Genomic DNA, 21045 nt, shown 5'->3' with positions numbered 1-21045 from the left:
CGAACAAATATCCTTTATTTCCATTAGGTATTACAAAAACGTTTAAGTTCACAGGTTTTTGCTCATGGTTATGTGAGCAGTTGGTAATAGGATCAGCGGTTGGTGTGAAGAGATTCTAGAAGAGTGATAACATTTGCGATTAAATTGTGAGTTTAATGCTCCATGTTCAGCAAAGATTCTATTGTCAACAAACAATCTGAAGGTTGTCGAGATAAGAGGTGATTGGAGCTCACTTGGCATTTATACGAGTACACTTTCTCTCCCTCTTCGAATACCATTTACCATAATATTACTTTGGGGGGGATATAGGGGGCTGTTTTTACACTATTCGATCTATGGACTCCTGGATGAATGATCTATGATACCCCTAGAAATAATCCAGCCCTTAAGTTGAGAGAATACGGAGTCAGTGACCACGTTAGAATACTTTCCGTTTTTTCGTCATGTGTTCTATCCGCTACTCTATCATGAAATTCTATTTTTTGTTTCCCAATTCATTTCGAAGTTTCTCTCCTTGCCCATTTGTCATACTATGATTTGACATCCTTTTAGATTGCACTGTCACTCCATTTTTCTACAGCATGGTTTTCTATCTTACCAAATTTTTCGTGATTTCAAATAATTTTCTCCTAATCCTAAACGCATTTGTTCGGATTCGCTTTCAATATTTTCGCTGCCAATGGTAAAGCAAAGGTTACTTTCATTTTATGCAATCTGAATTTGATAGCAGGGATTTAGTGATCATAGTTATCTACATATTTAGCTGGAATTTGCCTCATTACGCAGACAGAAATGGTTATATGGTCCCGATCAGCGATCGGGAAAGAAAATATTTGTTCTTCCGCGTATATTTTATTATTCACGACCTAGGTTTCAACTTTTATTCAATATTTTCTTTTTAGATTTTAAGCAAACCTTATTCCAAAGATTCTTTGACAGATAGATCATGATTTTATCCTTTGTTTAACCTGAGTGTTTCATCCTACAACGCGGTCTGAGTATAACAGCTTCATCTCTGGGTCACAGGTGATGATTAAGACTCTTGATAGAAGGATTTTGCTGAAGATAATACGTGTAAAGAATAGAATTGGTAAAACAATTAATTTTACGAATACAGCTTAATCATCACTATCTCAAAAATTGCTGTCACTTTCATACTCATTGTCTTTTCGGTTAGTGCAGGGTTATGTTTTCCCCTTCCATAAACCACTCCTTGGTTTCGCGGTATGTATGAAGATGGTCCCCGCCCTAAGCTTCCAAATCGTAGGAATTGGAGGATATGTCACCAAGTGCCCCGATTCTGTACCTATCCTTTATTATGTTGTATGATTACTTTCCCTACTGTCCTTTCCTCTTGTGTGTGAAGTCTACAGCCCCCTGACGCCATTTATATATATATATATATATATATATATATATACGTCCTTTCTATGTGCTTCTATGTTTTAAAAATCTACATCTGTGTTTTTATATATTTGTGCGTCGCCGAAGAGCGTTCCATTTCGAAGAAATATATATATATATATATATATATATATATATATATATATATATATATATATATATATATATATATATATATATATATATTCAAACACGAAATCCCACCAAACGGCGAACAAATACTCATTCACGTAGAAATAGATATAAGGAAAAGGGATAGGAGCACATATAAAGGACGAACACAGTAGAGGTGGGGAAGGCGGAATCAGGAAAATCACAAGTGTAAAAATATATCCTAGACCGGGACTTGAACTCCGGATCTTTCCACTTGCCGGGCGAATGCCCTTAACCCCTTGAGCTATCCAGAAAAATTAATTTACACTGAGATCTGCGATGCTTAAAGCAACCAAGTGCCCCGATTCTTTGGCCAAGAGTAGTCTAGAAATAGTTCCTAAGAATATCTTTCAAGAAATTTGTGGCTGACTATGGCTCACCGCTCTATTTAACCTATGCATTGAAATGGAAGAGAAAGAGATGGGCCTATCGTCACCATGGACCCCCAACGGCTTCCTTCACCTCTCCTTCTCCCGCCCGCGGAGCTTCTCGGGCTCAGAAAGAGAATTTGAAGCACTCGGCCTTGTGCGACTCTCATTCTTCGGGCGAAGGGTAGAAGAGAGACGAAGATAGACGCCGGTTCACGCACTTGACCTTGTCCTCTGAAATGATTCATTTTGAACCTCACGACCTTTGGGGTAGGATAGGTAAATGGGATAGAGGTCGTCTCTTACTGAACTTTATGGAACGTGGCGTATTAACGGCATTTCTCTATCTTGCCCCGGCTACTTTTCCGAAAAGAGGGTTGCTCGCGGAAAAATACACGACGTGGATATGTGTGCATGTGTGTGTATGTATATGTATGTGTATATATATATATATATATATATATATATATATATATATACATACATACATATACATATACATACACACACATGCATATATATATATATATGTATATATATATGTATATATATATATATATATATATGTATATATATGTATGTATGTGTATATGTGTATATATATATATATATATATATATATATATATATATATGTATATATATTTATGTATGTATATATATATATATATAGAAATATATATGTATACAAAGTACTTTAGGCTAGTTTAGATATCAAATGGGGGAACCGTGCGGCTGATAAATATGACGTCTTAGTGGTTGACGCCCTATGACGTTTCTTACCGTGGAACCTACTGAATGGTATGCTCTCTATTAGCTGCAGTTTTTCGGTAAAGGTGCGAGATTGAAAATTAGAAAATGGTGGCCTTAGCAACGAGTATGTGGCGCACGAAAATGATTGTTTATTATTTATGTGTATTTAAGAACTGTGAATTAGTATTAAATCTTTGAAATGTAATGAAAATGATATCGGGTCTCATTTTATAAATTTCGGTTTCTTGATTATACGTAATAATTGATTCTCCTGTTTATTTAATCTTTATTATTATTTTCCCATCGGTATTTTCCCATCGGTAACGCGCACGTTATCTATACAAAAATGCTAAAATGATCGAAATAAAAATGACGATGCGCGTCATGTAATGAAAATTGAAAAAATTCCAAACATTTACAGACCTATGTACACAATAATTTATAGAAGAGTATTGAAAAAACAAATTAGTCTGGAAGTATGCCTTTCTAAAGTCATTCTATTTTATACAGATGTGATACTTTTACAGTGATTTCATCTCATAAATCCATGAGGAAAAGAAGAAACATATAATTTATATACTTCATTTATTCTAATATGTAGTGCTTTTTTATTCTAATGCATAGTACTTCACGTATACGTAGAGTACGTCGTATTATATACTCGTACGTATATATGATAGGATAGATAGATCACTCGAATCCAAGAAATTCGTCGCCTGAATCACAATTAAATGAATTAAGTGCATTTATTTATCTCTTCAGGCACATCACCGAGTTCACTCTCCGAATGGCAGCCTCGCGATTTCCTTTTTCTTTCGAAAAATTGATGACTTTCAGCTCAAACATCGTTGTATACGATTTTCCTCTCCTTGGGTAATTTTCTTGAGAAAATGTTAAATTACAAAAACTTAACTCAACTCAGATTTGAAACAACCACTATGTAGGCTGTACTTTCATGTAACTTGGAGGGGGCATAGAACAGCAGGGCGCCAATACTAACGAAGCGAAGTAAAGCAAGTAAAACAAGAAAATTGTATTTCATTCAATCTCTATTTTTTTTATTTGATTTGCTGAAAGTAAATTTAAACAGCAAATAAAAAGGGCACACAAACCTATGTCTCGTTACGACATACGAATCATAGCGAAAAAGCAATAAGGCGGCATATTATGTTGCTTGTAAATAGTCGTATTATTTTTTATTTTTTGATCCTTCTGTTGTTTGGAATTAAGTTCAATCACCTGGCTCTAATCTACTGTATACCTACGATAGATATAGCCACAGGCAATTATGATTCTATGTATTAATTGGTTGTTACCATCTATTAGTATATGGATATTGACGTATTTTTGCACACAATATAAATGTTACACACACACTCATGCGCGGCTTTTATACACGTTCAAGATAACTACGAGGCCCTGGACCCGCGATATCTTTACAAATTCATGACAACTACAAAGTTCTGGGTGCGCGTTATCGATGGGAAAATACGGTAATTCGACATAACGGCTTCTTCATACGGTGCTTGTACAGTAATAAATAAGAGTTTATGGACCAACACCTGGTGCGGTTACTGACGGGAAATCACGAAAAATAGACGAAATTACATAGATGTGAAAGGTTTTCTGTTCTTAAGTGGGCTTTTATTGCCAATTCTTAACTCATGTTAGCCCAACTTAAGGATAATAAAAATTTCCTTTTGTCATATAATAATATATATTTACGAATATAGGTCACATGCCAAAGTTTTCTCTCACAGATTGGAGATTAGGAAAAAAATAACCTTCGCATTATAATCTTGAATCTCACATAAAATAAAAACGAGAATCAAGGAATTTTTCTATAGAAAGTGTTCGTTTGATTTGAAATATTAATATAATGATGTAATATGCCTGGTAATAGATTACGAATGTGCAAATACTGCAATACCCATTTCTTGACCAAACGACACAGAGCTTAGCTGTTAAAATTGGCATATTAATTTTTGCCAAAATATTTCATGCATCACTCTTGAATAACATATAGTAAACAAACAAATAATTTATTAATTTTAAAATTTTTGGATCCGTTTCATTCGCTTAGGTATGTGCTTATGCAAATCACAGGCTGTATATGCTGTAAAAATAAATTAATTTATCACCCGTCTCTCATACGTATTAAGAGTGGCCATGGTCAATTTACTGCCGGAAAGGAAGCAGCGCCGCAGAACTCCACCGCTAAACGTTCCGAGATACTATACATGGCTGCTGCCCCGGTTTTGTTTTGAAAATGAAATCAGCACTAACGGCGATGGCTGTGAATTTTAGAATGAGCCTTTAATCTCTCTGTGAAACTTAGAGCAGTATTATAGGTAGATGGTGCATGCCATCGGCGAGGGGTACGCGTGAAGTGATGCAAACATGACGAGCCGGATTACCACTTGATATAAGGCAAAAAGTGGTGGCGTTTGAAGATTGCGAATCGCCATGGTCAATTAAGTCCTTTAAGTGAACAGATAAAAAATAAGAAGCATGCAAACAACACAATTCCCACTCCCTGTACGTATTCAATCTGAGAGCCCTGTAATTTCCTTGATAAATTGTCTTTCAGCCGTTGACGTTATTTTTTCACATATCGTTCTGGAAGGTATTTGCTCTATAACATTTCTATTTGAAAGGTAAGTTGGGTTTATTTTGGTTGGATTCTACCTTTATCTATCGAACTAACCATTGGGTTGATTATAGTATAATATATATGTACGCTGTCGTTTTCTTAATACATTATTGTGGTTCAATATAATATATATGGTTTGGTATTCTCAAGTAATCCTTGATTGCAATATCTACATCATTTTTATATTTCCATAGCTCATATCAAAGAGACTAGTTTCAGCTATAAAAATAAGGGTCAATTACCGGTTTGTCTATCACATACCTGTTTACATTGATGAACATTACCTTAGATAGCATATCTTTTTAAAAATTTTCTTAAATGCCTAATTGACATGGTTTTCAACCTTAAGACGGAATTAGCTTAGGTATTTAACATCTATTTAGTATTCTAATATCAGACCTTTTGTCTAATAAGCATTAATGACCCACCTCCTATGGTAGTGTTTTTTTAACACCTCTTTTAGATTTCTATTTGAATGGATATCAACACAATGTAAGAAATGATAAAATTTATTTTTCACATATTTACTTGAAATCATTTGTTCAGTTTATTTCTTTATTTAGTTCGCTGCAAATGATCAACTACTCTTTACCAGTTACATACTCCATAGCATCAGTCATCATATTGATAAAAATATCTTTTTCGCGCATTTTCAATGAAGAAAAAATAAAACTTTTTTAATGTGCAGTACAAATAAAACCCACGCTAACGTACTTACGTAATTACTAATATCTATATTGTTTCTTAATTTTTATTTACGTCTCAATTTTTGTTACTTGAACTCTTTAATGTCATTAATATCTTATCCAATCTAAAACAATGCCTTCTAATCCATATTACTGCGGATCTCGCCCATTTACTGTTTCATATTTTCTTTCGAGGTATGACTTCACAAATATTACAATTTATTCATCATTTATATCCCTACTCCATTGAATAAAAATTAGTTCTACTACACTGTTTTAAATAATAATATGTCCTCAAATCTATCTAATGAAAATAGAACATTATACTGGAAATGCAAATGAAGTCGTTTATGAATCCTAATTTCTGACTTTTTCCAATGATGCTAATAAATTAATTTCTTCGAGTTCTTCAGGATTTGTGGAATTTGGAATTTTTGAGATAGGGATAACAATTGCTGGTTTTTATTCATTAATTATTTTACATGTAGTTAAGAATATTTGTGTTTTCTACCTATTAACACTAGTATTCTGCAAATATTTCTTTAATTGATAATGGTTATTATACTATATGGGCTTGCTTTGTGACTTTTTAATTAAAATGTAGGTTTTTCTCAGGTCTTGTACAGTAATGAGTACGAAGTCATAGAATTTTATTTTGTTTTCATTTGACATTTTATTGGTACCAAAATCAAAAGCACTCTCGAGTTTTCTCTAATGGTTCTCTTATAAATACCTGTAAGATACTCTTATCAATCTTATATCTTTCATACTCTCTATTAAGTCTTCATTCATTTTATTCTCAAAGTCCATCTCGTGTTCTATCTTTGGGTACCATCATTGAATACAATGATAAATTTAATCATAAAATAAATTAAATTTACCTCTTCTGCTAATATTGTATATTAAAGGTCCATACTGTGTTAGCACGCATTTTTCCCAAAGTCGAAGCCGCGATTCCATGGCCGCCGTGAAAGCTTCTGTAAGGGTATGTTTCCTTTGGCTCACTGGAAAATTGATGATGGTCCTGGATCGAGGCGTCTTACGTTCGCTGTCATACAACGATCAGCCTTCTTTGAACAGTCCCACCCACGAACGCACGTTCATCACATTCATAACACAATCACCGCATGCCCCACTCAATCGAAGTTGCATTTTAAAATGGATGCTACACATGCAGGTGGAGAGAACGGATGTTTACATTATGTTCTTGCATATAAAACGACGCCATTTGAAGTGTTGAAAACGCTTTTCACTCTAGTGGACACTATAAAATCCTTGTGCACATTATGATGCAGTTCCATCTATTTTATTTTCATTGAGTCCCCTTGTATTTTAAGCTCAAATCATATCTTTCTATTCTCCACCAGACCTGAGAAAAATTCTCATACCCTAGAACTTGAACGCACCTCGAAAATATAACATTTTTTAAGTTCATCATCTTGGGATATACTAAGTCATGGCCTTCGAGGTGCCATTGAGTACCCATTCCACCAGCAGTTCCCACAACAACGATTTAGTATACTAAAGGGCTTTTGTTTTCAGAAACTGGAGAATAAAAATATTTTATTTAAGTTTTTATTCAAATTAGTTAAGCGAAAAAAATAAGATAAAAACCTGAAAATATTACCACAGGGTTCGGAAGAAATGTATGATTTTACTCACATTATTTTCGCCACTCAAGTATAATGTGCTTCTATCCTCAAAGAAGGTGCAATTATAGGCATGGGAACAGCAAGGGGAAAGAAATATGTGGAGTGTGAAAATCAGTAGATCAGAGACATGGACCATTGGAAAAGAAGACCGGAGAAAAATAGAAGAATGTACGCGGATCAATCCGCAGAAACATTTGTGCTGAATATGGATGCCGAAGATAAATGAGCGGAGAAGCAAGAAAGCAGGAAGTACACAGAAGAATAGAAGGTTAGAAGCCACGCAATGCAGCGCGATAAGGAACAGAAAAACCAGATAGGCTGGGCACGCGTTGGGAGACAATGGCTTTGTTAGGAACACAATAGAAGGACAACTGGCGCGAGGAGCAATGCAAGGTCGAAAAACTATTAGGGCGCGAGAGTTTTAGCATTTGATTAACGAGGGCTGGAGGGGGTGCAATAGGCCAATCTTCGATAAAAATTAATGAAAATAAATTTAAAATTAGAACGTCAAGCTATAGAAAATATTAGCTAGCTCCAGTTTTCATACGATCCATGATCTTATTTTCACTAACTGCTATGCCACATTTATGTAAATTAATCACTATTTGCACCATCAATAATGTTTGTAAGCTCAGCTTCCAAATGTAACAGTCATATGGAAATTGATTGTAAGATACAGCATACAATACTGACCTACATCATAATGGATATATTCTTTCGCGGATTTTTTCCCTTCGTTGAGTACGGGCGTTGTTAGTTCATGCAAAGAGGAATTTTATGACGAATGAAAATTACGCTGGAAAAATGATTTGACGCTTCGACGTAATTGAAAAAGCATTTGTCCACCGTTCACGATTTATTTTGTAAATAAAAGGAGAGAACCACGTGTGCCTTTCGACTCGTGGCTTTTATTACTGTTCTTGCACTGCACCGCTGAAACAAGGAGAATGCTGAAGATTAAATGGGGTGACGAAGTGAGGAACAAGAAATTATATAGAGAGCATTAGAGGGAAGGATCACATGGAGAACTATACAGTAACGAATAACTGGATGGATTGGACACTCCTTGAGGCTCAGTGCAATCAATACAGAATAGACAAGAATGGAGCGCTGAAGGAAACCGGTTATAGGATTGAAATACTTTAATTTATATACACACAGTGTGTGTACGTAACTATATCTGATTGCAATGAACTTAACCAAAAGTGAATAATCAGTAAAATAAAATGAATTGGATTTAATCGGGCTGGAAATGCCGACGCCGGGTTTCTCTCCACCCTTCATCCTTTCTTGCCCATCCCCTATGGGGCAGCTCAGCTGTCGGTCACCTCCCCTTAATACTTCTACTCTTAATCGGGTTGGGTATTAAAAGGAAAACATGTTCTAACTAAATATTAAAATTTTGGATTTTTTTTCTTCTTCTCTGAGGAGGTTTCAATTTTTCTTCTAATCTCAGTCAGGCCCAACAGATCTATCGAAAGACAAGTTGAATCCTTTATTATAGGTATTCCCCGAAACACGATGCGTGTGAAACGATTTCGTGAGATCCCTGCAGACAAAATTAAACTTATTAAGGTCCAGGTGATTACTAGAGAGAATAGAGGAAGAGTGGCGGATCACGATGCCTCACTGTTTTAGGCACATCTGATTTAGAACGGATTCCATCTCCTTGGCATTGAAAGAGTCAATGCCGTCAGGACTTGACATTGAAGAGTTTCTCAACCTCTGCTTTTTTGGGATAAAGAGCGGGGGAGGAAGGGAGTGGGGGGGTGAGAGAAGAAAGAGAGAGCGAGAGCGTTCCCGAGGATATTTGTGCCCCCTCCCCCTTCGCTCGCATCGAAGGAATTTTTATTGTGCGGGAAAAAGCGGTATGCGCTTGAGGTCACTGGGCGCTTTCGATTTCATGCCCATTCCTGAGAAACCTTTGATGCGCACCAGTAAGCAAAATTAAACAATCTTCCGCGACCATCGTTTCTGCTGTGTTGCCGGAACGTGTCAGATACCTCTCGCCTCTTCCTTAGAAGGTGCACTATCACTGTCTGGCGGAAGTGAGGGTTCTCCGTAGGCCGTGGATGGCCAGATTGTGAAGATTTCGTCACAGTAGCATTCGATTTCGGTTTTAGTCGATCCTACAGCTAAAGTAAAATCTTCCCGTGTCAGTTAAATAACAAAAGGCTCAAAGAAATACGTGGTGATGGAGTTTTAGTGGCATGACAGAAACGAGTAACAGGGAATAAGTTTCCAAAATAAAACCTTTTAAAAAAATCAGACTCTCTAATGACTCTTCACATACCACGATGAAACTGAGATAAGGTTGCGTACGCGCATTTGAAAGGATTACTTCAAAATCTTATCTCAATGGTGACATTTCCTCAAATCTGGAACGGCCGTCAAGCTCGAGCAGGATTCACAATTGTCTTCACGTGAGTGTGATATTGGAAATGAAGAGTTAATAAGTGTTGTTCTCGTGTAAAAAAATTCAGGGTTGGGTTGAGTGATTTCAATGCATCTTCTAGCACCATATTCTCTTTGAGCAATTTTTTCCAAATATCAGGCATCGCCTACCATGGTCAATTGAACCCCCCCTGGTCTCGTGCGGCCCAATGCCAATGGTGTCTATTTAAGTATTACTATCTGTCCTCTTAAATAATCTTATCACGTGATAAGCCGCTTCATTGATTTTTTTTTAATCGAATGAATGGGAAAAGAGTCCACTTAAAAGTAAAGGAAAGCTATCATTTCACAGATGTAACACCAGTCGTTAAGATTGCCTGGGGCATGAAGTGCCCACCACGATAAATATTATATTCTTGCATGAATAATCCAAGGGAGAATTTAAAAATCATCCGGACAAGTTAGAAACGGATGAGGATAGTTATTTACTGTCACTAAACTACAGAAAACTTCAAACGAAAATTATAAGGCGTAGCCTAATGACACGCAGAGGCTACTAATTGCTGTATTAAACCTTAAACAAAAACTCGGTAATGAATACGTGCACAGACATCCATCCATACGTAGACATGGCGACAATTGCATGGATTCCTAGCAAAAATCAGTCGGGTGGAAAATTTTAATTGAGAGAAAATCGTTTAATAATCTTTCGTTTAAGATCACAATATTTTACTCAGGAACTGTTCGATTGACGTACTTGGATTGAATGTGAAATTCAATATTATCCTTCAAGCTTAGCTATCCGCTTGACTTTTCTTTCACCTCATGAACCGTAAAATCCTGCAAGTATTTAAAAATCAACCACAATTGATTGGAGATGAAGAAAGGAATATTTTATTTAGCTATTAGGCTCCTACAATAGATTATAAGGCATACAAAACCAGTTGGGCAGCTGATTTAACCCTTCCCTCTCCGTAGTTACGCATAATGAAATTAAGAGTTTAAAAATCCTCGTTTTCACGAGTTGTTGGGAAAGTAAAAAATTCGGATACATACACAGTGCTCTTCGCATTTCCAGGTTAATAATATGCTCTATGCTCATCAGAAAGATTTCATGAAATGTATCGATAAAGAAAATGCAGTATAACTAAATATTTAGTAGATTGAGTATGGAACTAAATGATGAATAAATTGTAATATTTATGACATTAGATCTCAAGAGAACATATGGAACAGTGACAGATTTGAGATAATAAATGAAATACTTCAAGTGGCATAAATAAAATGAAATAAAAATCAAAAAAACAATATAGATATCCCCAAGGAAGTGAGTCATTTCTCAAAAAGCTGTGTCAAAATCTACGCCTATCATCTCGATCAACGGCCACGTTGTCGCGCCCCATAAAACTAAACCCCGTATCGAAGTTCAACCTAATATCCTTCATCCTTTTCTTCCCAACATTCCTCCTTAAGATCCTTATCCTTATCTTCCTAATTTTTGCAAAAGTTTCTTTGTCCAGCGTGATTCATATTCTTAAGTGCCTGCTGCTTTGATCGTCTTGGCCAAAAACACATCCTAATTGGGTAAACTGTTCTACTAGCTCTTCTTAATGCTTCATCATTTGAATTTTAATTAGTCTGCCTATTTCTCGAGAACCCAATTATCTTGATTTTATTTACGTTGAATCTTATCCAGCGCTGATTTTCTAAAATGCTCAGGATTGGTTTTAATGTTTTGACTGACTCGTTAACTAAAGCCTTCTCATCCGCAAATCTCAAGTGATTTCACGAATTTCCCTACTGCTCTTAGTCCTATCTCAAGCTCTTTTCATAGCTCCGTTGCCATTTCCTCTCCACATGAGTTTTAAGGCACTATTGATATCTAATAACCTCGCCAAAAATTGTCCATACCTACTCTCCATTACTACCCTCATCTGCACTATTGCTGACACGCACAGAATCTGGTTAAGTCGACTATCCCTACATTCGATCCCCATGTATATAATTTATGACAATGCATCATTTAGTTCTATAAATGTGCTCTAAACAACGCTTCCTCTGAATCCGCGAAATTGATACCTCCTGGTTGCATTCCATATTTCTCTCTATCAGTGACATTATTACTACAGGTATCTGTATCATACGCGTGCATGCATGCGTACCCTCCAGGTTTATATGTCCAAAATAATCTTCCCATTTCCTCTTTTCTCTATCATTATGTTGAAATTCCTAAGGACGGCTATGGCTTCGCGTAAAATCAAACATGTTGTTCTACAATACGGATATACGGCTGTTTTAACTTTATCTTAAGTGCAGGAAGATGAATATGTACACAAATGACAGAAATATAGAGTAATAGATTTTCATAGCTGGAAAGGAAAACAAACGAGGAAGTGATAGGCAAAGTGGGGGAGGTGAGAGGATCTTTGAGAGAAATCAAAAAGAGGCAGGAAAGATGGATGTAGAGTGTTCTGATTGGCGATGGAATGTTGGAGACTGTGATAGAAGGGAGCAAATCAGGCCAACGAGAAAGGGGCAGGTACAGGGTAAGGAAATTGGACGGAATGGAGGAAACAAGCAGGTATGTATGCGGAGTTTAAGAGGGGCATTCAGGGAGTATTCAATGCCAAGGAGAGCTTGTGTTCTTCAACTGGTATATTACCAATAATAATTAGGTAAATTTGAAAGCTTTTGCCATCTTTAAAATGTCCATTGATTGGAACTAGAGATGCAATATATTATTTTGCATGACTTTTTCTTGCGGTATAATGCTGGAGACGACGAATTGTCACAAAGATAAATAATTATGTCAGCTCATATAACTTATGACATAAGAACACTACTCATATTTGGGGAAGTGAATAGGGAGTTGTTTAGAGTGAAGCTGTTAGATTTCAGCGTAAATGTCAACATTGCCAATTTACTAGCATGGATGTCGCGCTTTTCCGTCGTTCTATTACCTGAGGGAGAAATCGATCCAGATTATTAAATGATTGGATGTTTTATTTCCGATTGCGTGACGAATCTATCGCGTGATGAACATTCCCTATTTAAACACATCAAAGAGGTCATTCAAATAGTTGTATCAGTGTGGTATGGCCACACCTGTGAGGGAAGGAATATTATCCCGGAACTTTTCCCATTAGTGGAAGGAATAAGCGATTCGGTGGAAAAATGGCTAGTCTAATTCTGTAAACATCCACACAATTCACTCGGTATGTCGAAAGAGAAACTAGAAACCTTAGTCTGTTGAAAATAAAAGTGGGCTTTTGAATCGGCGACCCTGGAGGAGGGCAGAGACTTGGGAATGCTGAATATTCAATGAAACGAGGATTTAGCGACATGCGTGATATTTATTGGCTCACGACCAGTTCCACCGTGTTATTGCGTCTTCAGGTGTTGGCAAAAACTGCACTTGGACGTATGGCGTCTACAGGAGTCTCGGATTTCCTTGTTGACAGCAAATAATGCCGGATAATCACAGGAAGGATATTTTCTTTTGGCATAGTCAAGTTTGCAAATGGTATTTTAAGAGGGTTAAAAATCGTCAACGGGACATGATGTAGGGAGGAGATCATCCAACTGGTGGATAAGATATCTCCAAAGCGAAAATTAATAGCATTTGGAGTCAACTCGTTTAGGAGCCCACTGGGAAGGTCGAACTTCGCGTTCATCACAATTACTCCCACGCGAATACAATTTTCATTACAGTCGAGTAAGCACTTGAATGACTCCGCTTGCTTCGTCAAAAATTTTCGGATTAGTCTATAAGACATTGTGAACAGGTCAGTTTTTAATCATTTCTTCATTCGAGTATTGAATGAATTGTTTATTTATTCATTTGATTAATATAGTTCACTAAATATTCGAATTAGTTTAAGAGTTGCTAACATAGCGGCTCTGTTGTTGATCGTATTGCATGATTAAATACGATTCCTATTAAAGTTGGGTAAGATTTAATAAATATTAATCTATTGCAATTAAAATTCCGTGTGTAATCGTTGCTTTACTCATTGTTAGTCCCTTCATGTGACATTAGTATCATAGTTGTGGGTTAATAATAATTATTGAAATTTTTAATGTTAAATAATGCCTTATGCCTCTTCATATTGGGTTCCTTTTTTCTACCTTTTTAAAATAATAATACAAAATAAAATGAGAGGTAAAACTTCCCGTGTTGTGGAATCGGGTGACTGAAATACATTTATGAATCAAAGCTATGTAAATGCAAGTTGCCCGAGATTATCTCTTCGAGAAAGTTATGTTAGACAAAAAGATCGTACGACTTTTCTGGGCCCTTCGTTTTTTGGCAAAATGTTCTCAAATTTCATGAAACCATTTTACTCTGGTCGAATCCGGGGATCATACAACAGTCCCTTAAAGGTCCAACAACAGTATTTTGTTTCCCTTCGGCTGATCTCTGGCAATGACCCTGGTGCAAGGAAAAAATTGAATGACGAATTAGGTGACACTTCAAAATTTTGAATGGGCAAAAGGACTATAGACAGCCATCAGAAGGTTGGAATTATCTTAGGGGAAGTGGAGTTGTTTTCTGGAATCAGCCTTTCCCGCTGCAGCCTTCTCGCTGCCTCTCTCGTGCGTTGCCGAGACCTTGATAGTCCTCTTTTTCACGCACCGGAAAGTGCTGTGTCATGGATCTGTTCCGCGTAAATAAACATTCTAGGAAAGATCCAGTTTCTTCTCTATGCAAGCTCTTCCCATTACTATTCGTATTTTCAATTTTTGATGGATACGATCGGTTAAGCGACCGCCGAATGATACTATCATTAACATTTCAGAAATTGTGATGCACTTCATTTCCGTTCCTTCTTCCATGCAATGTAGACTGAATTTGGAGTCGGAAATGTTAAACGATGTCTTATATATTATTTTGTAAGACAGTTAACTTCCATTGAAAACGATTCCAAAACTTTTCAGTGATGAAAATATTTTCGAAACCTTTCTAACACACATCCTTGAAGATCGTGGAAGATGGAAGAAGTATAAATGTATTTCGCTTATTCCTTCGTATATTTTTTCTAACTAGAAAAGTGGCCGTTCGCCGTAATTGAATTTAATGAGATTTTATGCTGCACAACGAGTAGTTCCTTCATAAGTGACTGGACAGTGGCTTCACGGGTGGCATAAAATATGGTGACCCACGAGTGAAGAGTGATTTCAATAGTTTGTTGTGCCAAATTCCTTTTGAAGTGTTTTGAAAGGCTTTTTCTTAAACTTTTAAAGACAATTAGAAACTCCTAAACGAGTCCTTGGTGATAGTACTGAACAATGCTATTCATGTACTTCTATGGATGCAAGGATACCTTCATTTCCACCAATGCTATCTATCTTTAGTTTTCTGGATCGCAGGAATGTATCGCAGATTGCGACTATTGGCACATATTATCCTAGAAATGAGTCTCCACCCTTCCTGCTGCGGTTGCGTTACTCATTCGTTTCCTGCCACCATTAATGATCTTATTTGCCTCGATTGATTGCCATACCTGTAGATCGATTAACATCCGCCATTTTCAAGGAGAAACCTATCTATGCAATGAGTTGGAGCTTGCCAAGTTTATCAATGCATTTCCTTCAACTTTTCTTCAGGCAACTTCTAGCTTGCTTTCCCAGAGTTTGCAATAAGTTAGTGACGTTATGTTGGCAAATCAAAGTCACACTCATGCTTTTATTCTTTGCTCCGCTTATTTCCGCTTGAGTTGGAAATTATATAAGTTTTAGATGTGACCTTGCAATTACGAATACGTATGAGAGTTTTTTTTTACTTTTCGCGACTTAACTAGTTTAGTTGAACCTAGTATACAAATAAATATCTGTATATTTAAAAAAATTCCTTGTTTCAATTTTATTCTAACGCATTTGTAGTTTAATTAAGTTCAAGAGTAGGGAATCGTAGGGTATCTAACTTTTTTTCGTCGGAATAACTTGGAAGATAACATTGAATTTCTTCCTTCAATGGACATAATGCAGGGATATAGTTGTAGTATATTGAGGAAGAAAAAGGGGGGTGGCCTGTTTGGAGAGCATTGGACGACAAAAGGATGAGAACTTCCGAATTATAATGAAAAATAAGGCATCAAAATTCATATTATGTATTTTATTTATTATTTACATTAATATGAAAATATTTCATGGTAAGGAATGGACGTAATGGATATGTCATGACGACTTTTTGATTTTGGTTTCCTGGCATTGAAAAATGTACTGGTATTCATGGTACAACACAGATATCTTCCGACACCTGAGTTGCCCTCAGGGACTTGAACGAACGATGACTTGATGACTTGTCCTCATTTCAATATCCCCGAATACGAGTACATGCCAGTCGACTGCATCATAGTGCATCTTCCTGAAGGACATTCCTTTCGGCAGCGGGTGGTAGTGTTTTTGTCGGGACGTTGGGGCATTGCCCTTCGCCAGCGCATCGGTCACCATTGCAATGGGATCTCCGCGGACTCCGGCAACGGCCGTCAGAAATGTTCGTGTGCTTAGATCTGTGGGTCATGAGTTTTTCTTCGGGCTTTCTTATCTCAATGCGGGGAGGTTAGGGTGCGAGAGACTTAGAGGATGTTGGTGGCGGCGGCCCTGAATCCGTGTCCGTCGGCGGCGTAGTGCACGCTCTGAACGACGCCCCTGGGGTCGACGTAGGAGTAGGCACCGCGGGTCACTCCATCGTGGGTCCTGACCTCCTCCTTGGCGGAGACTCCATCGTTGTAGCCATAGGCATACTGTCCGAGGACGTCCTGGGAGTGGTGGCGGGTGGAGGCGACTCCGACGGGTGCGGCGTGAACAGCCACGGCGGGAGCGGCGTGGACGGCTACGGCGGGTGCGGCGTGGACGGCCACGGCGGGAGCGGAGTGGACGACGGCGGTGCTAGAGTAGGAGACGGCGGCGGGTGCGGCGTAGGTGTGGACGGCGGGAGCGGCGTAGGCGTGGACAGCGGGTGCGGCGTAGGCGTGGACTGCGGGGGCGGCGTAGGCGTGGACTGCGGGAGCGGCGAGGGCGACTCCGTGGGCGAGGGGAGCGGTGGAGGCGGGGAGATGTCCCAGGGCGAGGGGAGCGAATCCTGGGCTGCGCCTAAGGCGGGGGTGGAAGAGGGAGAGGGCGTAGGGGTTGACGTAGGAGTGGGCAATGGGGTGGGCGAGGGCGTGGGCGAGGGGTGCGACGTGGTGAGCGGGTGAGACCACGGAGGTGGTGCCGGCGTGGGTCACGACGGAGGAGTGGGACACGGCGGGTCCAACGGAAGCGTGGCCAACAGAGGCGTGGGAGACGATTCCGTCCTGGGTGACCACGGAGGACTGGGAGGTTTGGGAGCCGGGGGCGACGTGGACGGTGGAGGGTCCGGCGCTGTAGGTGGCGATGGGTGCGGCGTGGACGGCCACGGCGGGTGCGGCGTGGACAGCGACGGCGGGTGCGGCGTGGACGGCGACAGCAGGTGCGGCGTGGACGGCCACGGCGGGAGCGGCGTGGACGGCGACGGCGGGTGCGGCGTGGACGGCAGGTGCGGGAACACCGGGACCGACCGGGAGGTTGGTGGCGGCAACGCGGAATCCGTTATGGGGGTCGGAAACGTACTCGGCGCTCTGGACTAGTCCGTGTCCATCGACGTAGGAGTATCCTCCGCGGGTGACGCCGTCGAAGGAGCGGGCCTCGTGCTTGGAGGAGAGGGGTCCGGAGTATCCGTATTCGTACTGACCCAGGACATCCTGAGCGTGGTACTGGCTGGCCGTGGGGGTGGAGACAACGTGGCCGGTGGCGGGCACGACGCCCAAGCCGTGGATTGCGCCCGCACTGGCGACGGCGAGGAAGAAGGAGAGCGCCAACTGCACCGGAAGAGAGGGGAAAAATAACATTTTTACTTCTCTGCAATTTAATCCCTCAATATACTATGGGACCATTACCGCATTCCTCTCGAGCATACTATTTATTACCCCTGGACAACAACTATTGGAGTATGTATAAAAAAATGGTCTACATATAGGGAAGTTCCGAATAATTGAATACTATCCCAGTCAATTTTTCCTACACCCAATTAAATTTCGAATTTTCATTTGCTTAGAATTTGCTTAAGATATTTTGGCTAGCACGTTACGAACGAAATCTGTATTTGTAAGTTTTACCAATAATTGTTCATCAATGGCTATAGCTAGGTGAAACATTTGAAGAAAAACTGAATATGGTTACATTATGCTCGAGCAATTTAGTCATTATTTCTCGAGTCCATTACGCGAATCACGCTTAATCAAAGGGATCCAGGTTGAACGGTAATGCAATGAAAATCACAACCTTGGAACATTAAAATTAACATATTCTCTGAAATCAACGGACTATGTCGGACACAATTGGCTCTCTAACTGACAGACTAGAGTTATTAACATAAGACAAAAATATTGGGATAATTGATATTCATGATCAATTAGGATAGAGGGTACAAGAATATTTTTCCACTAATTAACTCTAAGAATATTTATACATATATGAATATAAATAAATAAATAAATACATATATATATATATACAGTAATCAACCCGAAGGTCGGTTTAGTAGGTGATGGTATAGATCACCCAGTACTAAGCCCTATACGGCGTGTGAAAATTCACACCTAAGGGGGGCCAGTTCCTTTGCCTGTGCCGGTTATGGTTTCCCAGGAAGATCTGGTACCCGAAAAATCACTTTAGCTGGGGTGGAGCTGAAGGTGCCCAGAGTGCCTTGCCCGGAAATCGAACCCGGGACCTTCCGGTCAGCAGTCCAACGCTCTAACCACTGGACTAGCGCGACCCATATATATATATATATATATATATATATATATATATATATATATATATATATATATATTCAGAATAATTATGAACGAATTGAATAGGGATTGATGAGAGTTTACAATATTGAGTTGAAAACTTGACAATAACGTAATTGATTGTAAAAATTATACATTTTGTAATAGAGGTATATGAAATAATGTAAAAATGATTTCGGTTTTGTAATTACTTGATTCAAAATTATAAGTGAGACGAAACCGATATTCTCGGGCGTGGGAAAAGCAATAGGGTTCACTTTTAGTCGTATTGGATTAAAGCAATGAGTCAGGACTTAATCACAAAGATAGTGAACGGAGTTTCCCTATTCATTGGATACTTTTAAAATGCAAACACACGAGACATGATCAAATTTAGAACAACAGCATTAATTGTGAATCGGATTTGAAAATGTAATTGATGATTATTATCGTTCGAATATCAAGCTTTGAAGTAAATTTGAAAAATACTTTTAAAAAACTGAATGAATGATTTGCGATAAGCTTAAAAAAATTGATATTGCGAGGGCGGTATTTCATCCACACTCCTGCCGTAATATTTCTTGTAGTTGATGTCAAAAAGTATTTTAAATACAAGTATATACCGACACACCTTCAAAATTTGAAGCATTAAACTGCACACGGTAAACATTGCCAACTTTTTCCAAAGAATCCAAAATCATTTCGACAAAAGTCTCCAAGTAGGTCAATGGGGAAATAATTTATAGGTTAATTGTGATGCATTGCTGGGAAGTAAGTTCACCGGGCCATGCATTACTGCCCGAAAAGAGTGAACGCGAAGGCGATAACATCGGGAGCCACCGGTTGAATTTGCAATATTTTTTCGGAACAAGAACAAACCCCGGATCGAAACCAATCCTAGGAGGAACCTTTTAAAGTATCAAACGAGAAGAAGATCGTGCAAAAAAGGGAAAATCAAATCCGCAATCTGCAAATCAACACTTAATCCGTTCGGCGACCCGAGGACCGTGAGACGTTCGGAGGAAGCGATATATTTTTTTCTCTCCCGGTGCTCCTTTCTGACGGGAGCGCTTAACCCGGGGAGGGATGCAAGGAGGGCGCCTGGCAAGGTTCAGTACTCACCACACACTTCATGATGATTGGATTGTGAACTGCGGGTAGCTCGCTCTACACTTGGTAAGGAGTTGGGTTGTACTGCGACTTTACGGCCGGCCGGCGGTGCTTATATTCCCCCGGCCAGGGGTGCGATGGGTGGGGGCCGATAGCGATGGTGGGAGGGGGGGAAGGAAAGGGACCGACAACGGGATTAAGGGTGGGGAAGCACAAGATTGAACGAGAGAGGGAGAGAGTGAGAGGAAGGAGCTATTGTGGGCCGACCCTTCACTCCCGGTCCGCACCATCCTGCTCGCGTCTACACACACACACACACACCAACGCATGGCTGACGAGCCCACGGCCAATGGGCCCTTCCCTCATCACCCCGGCCTCCCTTTCTCTTCTGCTCCCGGGAGCGTTAGATGCTCACGAGCGGCTCGCGAGCCGTCACTTCGAACGCCCTTCGCGGAGGTCTCCATAAAGGGAGTGGGATGGTGAGGGTGGTGGTGGGGGGTATGAAGTGGGTGTGGGATAATTTCACGCAAGCACCCATATTACCAATTGCCTCTTTACTTCTCTCACCTCCTTCTCTTCATAACCCCATGCATCCGGTTCGTATTGAACGTGTCCCGGGCTCTCTCTCTATCTCCACTCTTTCCGCGGGGGGAAGGTGCCTAAAGGCGGCGAGGGCCGACCCCTTCTCCCACGACGGGGCGAAAAGATAGATCCAGCTCTTCCCTCCCATTCCCGCCCCAGCCCGATGGGCGGCCACGCCGTGGTGGGTGATTATTATGCACGGATGGACGGAATGCTTCCCCGGGGAGAGAGGGAATCTGCAATCAATTTGGGAGGTCGGCTTGGGACCCAATCGGATGCCTCGGGATGTGTATATTCCTTCCATCAGCGAGGCGTTCCCTGAAATTTCGCTCAGTAAATTTTTTTCTCTCTATCCCATTTTTTCCCTTTCGCTCTATTGTTTTGTTTTATAATCCGTCCGTCGGATATATTTTTTTTAACCGGCGGCTCGGATTTAATTCTCTCCCTCCTTCGAGTGAAGGGGTGCGCGCGGGGTAATTGACGTCGCCCCGGT

General features: G+C 39.7%; 1 protein-coding gene across 1 annotated transcript in view; it reads right to left on the bottom strand.

The window, feature by feature from the left end:
• The window catches only part of LOC139688157 (vitelline membrane-like protein), a 34658-nt gene extending 14570 nt beyond the window's left edge, over window positions 1-20088 (bottom strand). Inside the window, exons 1-2 of the mRNA XM_071585584.1 lie at window positions 19983-20088; window positions 16644-17903 (exon numbers count right to left, since the gene is read on the bottom strand). Coding sequence (XP_071441685.1) covers window positions 16644-17903; window positions 19983-19994 — 1272 coding nt within the window. The 5' untranslated portion in view covers window positions 19995-20088. The remainder of the gene's footprint in view (window positions 1-16643; window positions 17904-19982) is intronic.
• Between the last annotated feature and the right edge of the window lie 957 nt (window positions 20089-21045).

This window comes from Hetaerina americana, unplaced genomic scaffold (assembly GCF_022747635.1).
Source record: "Hetaerina americana unplaced genomic scaffold, ioHetAmer1.1.p SCAF_2, whole genome shotgun sequence".
In the NCBI taxonomy this organism is placed as follows: domain Eukaryota; kingdom Metazoa; phylum Arthropoda; class Insecta; order Odonata; family Calopterygidae; genus Hetaerina; species Hetaerina americana.
Note: the sequence above shows the minus strand (reverse complement) of the source record. Positions and strands in the feature narration are given on the sequence as shown.